Source organism: Zea mays, chromosome 7 (assembly GCF_902167145.1).
Source record: "Zea mays cultivar B73 chromosome 7, Zm-B73-REFERENCE-NAM-5.0, whole genome shotgun sequence".
NCBI classification, from domain to species: Eukaryota; Viridiplantae; Streptophyta; class Magnoliopsida; order Poales; family Poaceae; genus Zea; species Zea mays.
The window spans coordinates 71,476,875-71,486,298 of NC_050102.1; the positions used below are offsets into that span (position 1 = coordinate 71,476,875).

Genomic DNA, 9,424 nt, shown 5'->3' on the forward strand with positions numbered 1-9,424 from the left:
TCAACCTTGATAAAATAGAATAGCCATCTTGATGTCTGGTCGAATTTAAATCCCTTCTAGCCTAAAGCATGCTTTCCTAGATGGAGATCATGAATCACCTATGATAATTTACGATAAGCTATCTACAACAAAACATTGAAGCTCATTACCATCTTAGATAAGTATCATTCTACGTTTGGGTGCTAAGATCTTAAAGAGATTATTCCCTACTCTTTACGCTCATTGCATTCGTGACAATAATTCTCTAGTATCATCAAGGGACCTTAACCTAGGCTTAATAATGCATGAGAAGTTGTAAAGAAAGTTCTTAAGCTTTTACATGTCAAGATAATCTATATCGTTCATAATACTAAGTTAGTGAGCCCTGTACAAGTTTTAACAAAGAACAAATGCACAACCATTTGAAACGATAAGAACAAGGTGCTTCCACAATGAACAGTCACAAGATGGAGGATCTACATAGACTAGGAAACTTAACAAGGCAACAAAGAAGGATGATTTTCCATAGCTTTTCATTGATGAAATGCTAGTGTTTAGCAAATTTCTATTTCTTTATGGGTACTCTAGTTATCACCAAATTCCCATCCATCTTGATGACCAAGACAAGACAACCTTGGCATGCCTTTATGAAATGTTTGCATACAAGACGTAACAAGTCTCCATGACATAGAAGAATTAGGATGTGATAAGACCAGAAAGCAATATTATATGACAGCAATTCAAAGGCAACTAATTTCATAAATAGGGGTAATATATCAGATAATGTTGACATCCCAACGGCACAATAATCCACCAAACATGAGAAACAAATTTACAAGTAAATGGTTATTACATATGCTAGCAGAAGAAAACTAAAAAAATAGATCCTGCAGATGTCAGTGGAGGTCTAACAATTTGTCCCCCTACAGGCCATGACATAAGTAAGAATAATTCATTTCAAATTCTTGCGTTGGGTTTTTCAACTTTCATTTTTTTTATGGAATCTAAAAGAGATGATGACTGTTCTTTGCTTGATGATGATTTTGCAAAAGGGTTAACTGGCCTCTGAGGCTCTGCTCGATTGCAATATTTAGTGCTCTCTTTTTTTGCACCAGTATGATCAATGCCTCCTTCCTGATTCTGATTTTCACTGTTTTTAGGTACCTTGGCAAATGGAACAGAGGCAGATGAATCTTTTTGAGTTCTATCCTTAATTTCAATCCCTCGTTCTCCTGCTGGCTTCTTTGGTTCAGTTGAATTGCATTGTTGATTGACAATATTGAGTTTGGGTAATGAAGATTCAAGCGAACGGTTCCCATCTTGCATAAACATAGAAGGTAGAGTTGCCTGAGTGGTCAGCACTGGTGTGTTCGTCATGATTGTAGCATTAGAGCAAAATCCTCCTGCTCCAGCTATTATTTTATCATTTAACACCCTCTCCTGAAACATGAAACTCTACAATCATCAATTCAGAACAGCAATGCGACTAAGAATATTTTTATACATTAAGTGTGGCTGATAAAATTTATAGATTAGTTTTAACAATAAATTTATAGCATGATGGTTGCTAGATTCAAATACTATAGCAAATGGACCTCAAGGCCCCCTACCAGCACTAGGATGGAACTCCTGTACAAATTTGCAGACATGGAACCTAGTAAGGAGCGGCTAGAGGTGGAACATGAGGATGACAAGATATTTTGTGATTGTTAGTCTTGACGTGTTTCTACAAGACCAGATAAGATGAAGCCATAGTGATTAAAGAGTTGAATCAAGCCTGTGTTGAAACGGACCCTGGCTAAAAATTTCCTTATAGTTCTTTCTCTTGCATAGAAAAGTAGAAGAATAATGTCTTGAAATTAGATAGGTTCAATCCATGTAGAAATTAAAGGTTGTGGCCTTTACCTCAATTATGGAGCTGAACTTCTCTTGCAGCATGGGAAGTTTCAGGCGTGTCACTAGTGATAGAGCTCCCTTCATTGACTTCTCTAGTTTCAATAATCTTGCAAGCTCAGAAGCTCGAACGAGCTTATCACCTTTGGGAAAACAAGAACAGAAGACTAAATTTCATATCACACCAAAATTTATAAATACTTCTAGTTCAAGTCTGGTACCACTGCAGCAACTAGAGATAAGCCTCAAAATGCACCGGTCAAGTCCTGCCTCCATGTTGAACGATTCATCATCATATGAAGTGGTGTCAAGGCCCAATGCAGCCATTTCTTCCATTTTATTTTGAATCTGAGATAAATAGCAATTTAAATAAACAGATAACAGAATAAATAATGCAGAATGGTACAGGAATAATATGAACCTGGGATAGCTGTAACTTCCTCATCAAGAACTCATTTTCCAAACTATTAGCCCCAAGATCTGATGACGCAAGTGGAAATGACAGCTCAAGTATGCTTAGCACAGGCTTGGGCATCACCTAAGATCAGCAGTCAAAAGGGCAGGCCAGTTTGCAGTGAGGAATCCTTGTTCAAGTTTCCAACAGAGAAAAAACATCTATTGAAGCTATCTACACTTCAGAAGTTCCACTAATATGAAAGTAGCTAACAAGAAAAAAAAACATACCTGTGGATAAGATTGAGGGGTTTTGCATAAAATGCAGAATATATTATTTGCATCCAAACCGACCACCCAATGGCTTTCATCTTCAGATTTTCTTGCCTTGACCGAACTGAAATTAAAGAGTGATTTTCTATGCTGTAGCAATAACATGACTGTTATCATGTAGAGTATATTAAATACCTAAATAATGGAAGCCAACTTCCACCAAACTGATTGGAAAAAACCCTCAGAATTCCCTGAAAATATAGTTGCTCATTTAAAATACTCTTCGTATTGATATCACTGAAACCATGTAAAACATTAACGTACATGTAGGTCATACACACCTTGGAATCATATGAACTAAGTTGGCCATTCTCACTGAATCCAAACCAAGATAATCGAGACAATGGTGTCAAAACAAGGCGACCGGACATTGATTGTGTCCCCTCAGATATGTTGAATACTTTAACATCCAGCACCTGTCAGTATCCGTCACAAATACTTAGTTATTCCAGCATCATTTCTCATCGAAAAATATGTGTAACACTAAAGGGACAGATAGGTCACTACTCACTACTTAAAACCATAAAGTAGCTTTGGCACGATATATAAGATCACTGTTTAGCTCAACATTAGAGCAAATTAAAATCCTGACAAATACCTGATCTCCAGAGGGCAAACAATCAGAAGCATGTGACACAATAGCTAGCTGGTCTTCATAACCTGCTGCTGTAACAACCGGGCCACTAACTGAGAGGATATGCATCTGTGGAATAAATTTGGACGGTTAGTGTTGTGATTCTGATTTGTCTTGCATAAGAGATAAGAACGAGAACCATGCTTTGTATTGTAATAAATTCAGAGTCAGATTACATTGCTTGCAATTAGAGATGTGGAGTGACAGTAGAAAATGGAAATAAGGGTGATGGCAACTGGACATATGGAAATGTATTTCTCCATTACTTGAGTCGATCTTTTACACATCTTAAGATAATCTATAAGGCTAAATCCTACTAATAGTACATGGACCTCAACTTGACCTTGGATTCTATCATATCTTATACAATTTTTTTGCTCAAACTCATTAACTGATTGGACTTCTCTTTTCCACTATTTTAGACAACTATTACCATTTGCCACCTCACATAGACAATATCTGCTAAACTAAAAGATCTCTCTACAAGAGTCTACAGCTGTCGTATATCCTTTACAGTCTTCAACGAAAAACAGAACATCGAATACCACCCAGTCCTTATGGTTGTGGACTTTGAGAGAGAATGAAGAGTGGTACAAAGCAAAATGTTGTCAACAATTTAATACCTTAAAAATTTCAGACCTAGGGAGCACATGTAGGAAGCTGTGAACATGAAATTAATAACATAGTTCATTTGTATGTGGGAACTAAAATGGAGGCAGCTTCCTCCAAGCAAAAAGATCTTCATTATGTTCCAGACAGGAATAAAACTAGATAAATTTAGAAGGTTCCAATTGTAGATGTTAGGAAAGTTAATATAACCTGCAAGCCTCCTTCGGTGAAAATGCGCAAAAAATTTAAGCTTGTGACTGCAGCAACCCATCCAGCACCAAGAGCCAGAGCCTTCACTTCTTCACCTTCAAATCTCATTGACCACTAAATTTGAATATGAAAATACATTATGCATCAACAAAGGGTAAATAGGTATAAACTTCAAGATTTTCATTTGTTGAACTTGTATTACCTAAGTGTGACATTCAGATAACGTACCTCGCTGTTACCAGCCCAGCTACCAAAAGGGCGGTACATTAGAGTGCTCATATTCTTGTCACCCTTACACGGATTTGCAAACACACTTCCTGATCCATTCATTGCAGCCATTGTGAAACCAAAATAGTCTGTCATGGAAGGAACTCTAGGTCCTCTTCCTGTGTCATGGAAGTCAACCTGAAAATGTAAATACAATAATTATTGCACTCTATATGCAGGAACTGAAATAGCATAAGATGGCTTGATCCACTTCAAGCTGCAATCAACTAAGCACATACAGCTACTAAGCAACAGGTAACAGCAGATCTTACCTCCACATGTGAATACCCCTCATTTTGAATAGTAGTGATACTTCCAAGCATGTTGTATGCGAGGAAATTTCGCATGCCAGGCTGTGGTGGCGTTGATCCAGGCTGGAAAGCAGCTTGCATTGTTGATGTAACCAACGTCACTGGTGTGGCAGAATCACCTCTTGCCTTCCCAGCATCCTCATTTTTATTTTGCTTATCTTTCATTCTTTTGGTATATTCCAATTGATGTATTAAATCTTCATTCTCACTATCTCCATCAAACGTAGACTTCCTCCTTGGTCTCTTGTGGTTGAAAGTTATTGAATCGCTGAAAGTATCATCAACATCATCCTCCAAGCCAACTGAGGTGTCTGGCTCATCGTCATTGTCATCAAATAGAGGAACCATATTGGAGTTGAGATCAGGTATGCCCTCATTAGGCGACTTCATAGTCGAAGGTACGACTGATTCCCAAATGCCAACCCTGCCCATGACATCAATCAGAAGTAAAGCATTTCCATTTGGTTTCCAAGCCAAGCTGCATATCCGCTCATCAAACTTCTGCCTCTCAATGTCCTGCCTTGACTTCACATCCCAGATGAGCACCTGCCTATCCAAGCCAGCACTGGCCAGATACCTCCCATTGGGAGACCAGCAAAGGCTGCTCACTGGTTGTTCATGATCTCCATATAGCGTGCACACCTCCTCACCCGTGTCCCTATCATACAGCACCACATTGTTCCTCAACCCGGGCACAGCAAGGGTCTGCCCATCAGGGCTCCAGCACAGAACATTCCTGACAGAGTTATCCGACCGAAACGTGGGAGCAATACGTGTCAAGGTACGGGCCTCAGCACCAATGCAAAGATCCCAATAGATGACGGTACCGAAGCTGTCCACAGATGCTAGGTAATCGTTTCTCGGGTCGAAATCCAGCCCAGTGACGGAGCCCTTGTGTCCTTTGAGCACCTTCGATATCGTGTTGTCAATGGTTGAAATCAGCTTGATGCCATCATCTTCACCTGCGGCCGCCAGTAGGGTGCCTTTCTTGTTAAAAGCGAGTGATCGGATAGGCAGGGTGAATCGGGCGACATTGCTCTGGAACTGCCCCTCTGCTTGCAGAGACCAGAAGATATGTCACAGATCTGTCCGAGAAAAGGAACGAAAATAGAAGAAGATTTCTTGGATCATATAAACGCCTCAGGGCGGTGAGATCCACGAACCTGGGAAGGTGTAAAACTTGACGGAGTGGTCGATGGATCCCGATGCCAGCGAGCCGCTGGGGCCCGGCGCGACTGCAAGTGCCGTGACGCCGTCTTTGTGGAGACGGATAGTAGCCAGCGCCGACGAACCCGAGCCCCGACCGCCGGCGAGCACCGTGGCGGCGTCGTGGATCAGGACGGCAGTGTCCGCGGCGGAAGCGGTGACGACGTGTTGTCCGCTGGGGCCCCAGGAGGCGGAACAGAGGGCTGGCGAGCCAGCCTTGTGCGCCTCACGGAGCTTGACCACGCGGCCTTTCATGGCGACTCTTCGCCTTTGAGGCTTTGTTTGTGGTGGCGCGGATTGGAAATGGGATGGGATGAACAGCGCTAGCTGGTGTTACAAATTGAGAAGATGGAGCTGTACCTTTTCGTTATCTATGGTTCCCGCCACCGCTAAAAATGGCGGGAGAAAGCGCGGGAAGGGTTGTTTAGGCGGGACGACGATGGTCCGCTTAGGTATTATTCCTCCATCAAAGACTCACGGTCGCGGCAGAGGGACACCGTGCGCCTGATACCGTTCGCTGCTCATCTGATGGTACACCGTAAACATCAAATAAGCATGCAAGAGTACGCATTGTCGGTCAATATACGTGACTATCCGTCTTATTAGTTGCCTGCTTCCGTGTGTACATGACCTGTAGCATGTAAAAAAAGTTGGTATGTGATGTTTGGTTGGCTACATTTATGATTGGATTAGGTCAAGTTTGTGCATAAAAGGAGTCGGAATTAGGCCCGCGCCATACTGTCGTTCGCTGTGTATCTACGTATAAAAACTGTGCCCAGCCATCTGCACTCACTCCTACAAGTAGACAATCACATAGTATGTGATATGGCCATGTTCTAGAACCGTAGAACACAAAGAATAAAAGACTACATTCAGGCCACATGACTTAGTCTCGCCTAAGCTTAAAATAGTCCAACGCACGACTTAGCCTCGCCTAAGCTTAAAATAGTCCAACATGTTTCAATTTCAGACTAACCTAGCACCCAATAATTATGGACCATACCGGACCAGCCTATGGGTTGAGCCGTCGACACACGATCTGGCACGTTATTGGTTAAACGGGCCAAACTCAATTTAGGCGATCTGAACTACAAAAGGACTAAAATTCAAATTCTGACCGAAACAGAAAAAGTCCCAAAAATCAAATTCTTACCCAAAATCTACCAATAGCCTCACAAATATGACTGGAATTCAGAATAGAGAACATAACACACCTCAATCCAAGCTAACGACATTTTAGGTTTCTAACGAGTCATTATAGGCTTCTAACATGCTTTTTAGGTATTCTTAACCCAAAAGACCACATGCAACTCGAAGTTGTTCATCCACCTGAGGTTACAAACTAAAGGTGGGAGAAGAGAAAGGGCCCCAATACAACCCCCACCATAAGACAATGTTGATGAACAGATCAAGAACCTCGAAGCAATCTGAAGAGAAGTTGAGGTACAGAGGTAAAAGATGCATTAGGTTGCTCATCTTCGGCAACAAATTGGTGAGGCATGACAAGAGTTGCATCGTATGAGAAGCGAAGAAGAGAAAATGCAGCAGCAAGGTCATGACAAGACCTTCACCCACAAGAACAGGACCATGATGCTTTCATCTATGACAAGACATCTCCTTTGTAAGTCGATCTGCAAGCAGCACCATGCCCAGCTTCGTATGGGCCACCATAGCTCCCCACATATGTTGGCTAGTCTCATCTTGTTGGTTACTTGCTTTGGTTTCTAAGGGAGATCAAGACAAGGCAACATAATTAAAAATATGGGTGTCCCTTCAATTTATCTTCAATCGAGAAGCAAACAGAATGGAAAAGGTCATCATAATTATAACTCTATGAGAAATATAATGGATAAATGCAGACAATGAAAATCTTTACTGTCATGCTCCTTGTATTATCTTTTTCTTATTACAAATGAATACATATGTACCTTCATAGATCCAGATGTTAATATGAAGGTAAGGGGTTAATACAACTTTAGATGTTGTTGAGGGCCCTCTTTAGCCAAACGTCCTCAAAACATTGACTAACCAGTTACTCCTAAGTTTGTTTCAGGTATAACAGGGTAAAATGCCAAAGGGCACCTTCGTTTGGAGACGCACAGTGATCATGGTTGTGAAGACGAAGCTACAAGCTTCGGATCAGCAGCATACGTGTATGATGAAGGAGCTAGCAGGAGAAGGATGGAATCCTCAACGCTTGTTTAGCAAGACTGCAAAAGGAAAAGACAACAATGCCCTTGATCATCATTGTAACTCATATGTATAGATTTGAGGGCATGATTATAATGTTTTCGAAGTTGTACCTCGTTGTTGGTCACTTGTTCTCAGATGCTATATCAAGAACAAGGCAACACAATCATTATTCATTACAGACCTTCGTCTAACCGAAGCGTTATCTCCTCGTGGATATAAAGCTTCGCCAGACGAAGGTTAAGAAGGACATACCTTCATCATTTAATATGCAAGCAGGAATGCAAAATGATAAATATGATAACTGCATTTCATTAATTGATTTATTCTTATATCTCATAAAATAGAAATGAATATAAACAATGTTAATATTACATTAATACCTTCGGCTTGCTCGAAGGTGTGGATGTGAGATAGTGAATACAATCCAGCATGAACAGTACGAGGTTACTGTTCATCTATTTATAGGTTCAGGACGCAGCCCGGGTGAAATCCATACCCTTGAACGTTTATTTACAAGCGACTAAAGCTAATAAGGTCTATTTAGTCTTTTACTTTTTTGCTTGGTCCGAGCCGAAGCTATTGAGCTTCGGCATTCCTTAACGCTGCTTATGCACAAGGCCTTCATCTTGAGAAACTGAGCCGAGGTTGATGATAGCTTCGGCGAGCTTTTGTATTATCTTCCCGAAGATGTTTTTGTCTTGAGGACCTTCGGTGGAGGAGAAGACCCCCAACAGTAGCCCTTCGCGGTGCTAGATCGTTTTTTCGTAACGAGCTCGATCCGCGAAAAACACAGAGGCTTTAGAATGTCGAAGGTCCGAAAAACACCGTCCCTGAGCTTGTTGTCGAAAAACGATTAAAATATTTCGAGCGTAGGCCGGTCCACCGCTCAGTCAGTGTAAACAGTCTGGCGGTCCACCTTCTTCCCCTGCAGCACTATATAAACAGACAGGTTGGTGAGAAGTTACCACAACATTCATTGCCATCACACTATTGTGCTGTTAAATTTTTTAACTAAAGTCGAACCTTTCTGGATTGCGCTTTCCAAACACGCTCTTCGTCATTCGAAGTTAGCTTCGTCGTAAGGAACCGCAACACTTGAAATGGCCCGAGTAAGATCCACTGCTAGGGTGTCCCGTGAGGAAGACGATGCTGAAGTGACAGAAACAGCGCCAATATCGGAAGTGATGAGGCGATCGGGTCTAGTTGTATCGGAAGGAGCTATTGCCGAAGGTGAAACTACCGAAGCTGAGCAGACTTTAGTTGAGGACATGAGCGATGATGAAAAGGAAGAAGACAACAATATTCTAAGCCTGTCAAAACTGAGCCATATTGAATTTGGAAAATCTACCATGTCAGCAGAGGACCTGGTTATAATGAAGAAGCTAGGCTATTTTGG

The 9,424-nt window shown here is 41.5% G+C and overlaps 1 protein-coding gene across 1 annotated transcript; it reads right to left on the reverse strand.

The window, feature by feature from the left end:
- Window positions 1-733: 733 nt before the first annotated feature.
- LOC103632410 (WD repeat and HMG-box DNA-binding protein 1) lies at window positions 734-6,153 on the reverse strand. The gene is made up of 12 exons (NM_001347114.1): window positions 5,793-6,153; window positions 4,591-5,681; window positions 4,280-4,456; window positions 4,052-4,165; window positions 3,197-3,301; window positions 2,880-3,014; window positions 2,734-2,789; window positions 2,557-2,662; window positions 2,294-2,410; window positions 2,094-2,220; window positions 1,885-2,015; window positions 734-1,419 (listed from the first exon to the last, which is right to left on the reverse strand). The coding sequence occupies exons 1-12, from the start codon at window positions 6,088-6,090 to the stop codon at window positions 937-939; spliced, it is 2,940 nt and encodes a 979-aa protein (NP_001334043.1). The 5' UTR covers window positions 6,091-6,153; the 3' UTR covers window positions 734-936.
- Window positions 6,154-9,424: the final 3,271 nt, after the last annotated feature.

Excerpts from the sequence above, each read along its gene's own strand:
- LOC103632410 (NM_001347114.1), bottom strand. The coding sequence starts at position 6,090 with ATGAAAGGCCGCGTGGTCAAGCTCCGTGAGGCGCACAAGGCTGGCTCG. Across the intron at positions 2,221-2,293 it reads GGAAGTTACAGCTATCCCAG|ATTCAAAATAAAATGGAAGA; the intron begins GTTCATATTATT and ends TATTTATCTCAG. Across the intron at positions 2,016-2,093 it reads TATCTCTAGTTGCTGCAGTG|GTGATAAGCTCGTTCGAGCT; the intron begins GTACCAGACTTG and ends GTTTTCCCAAAG.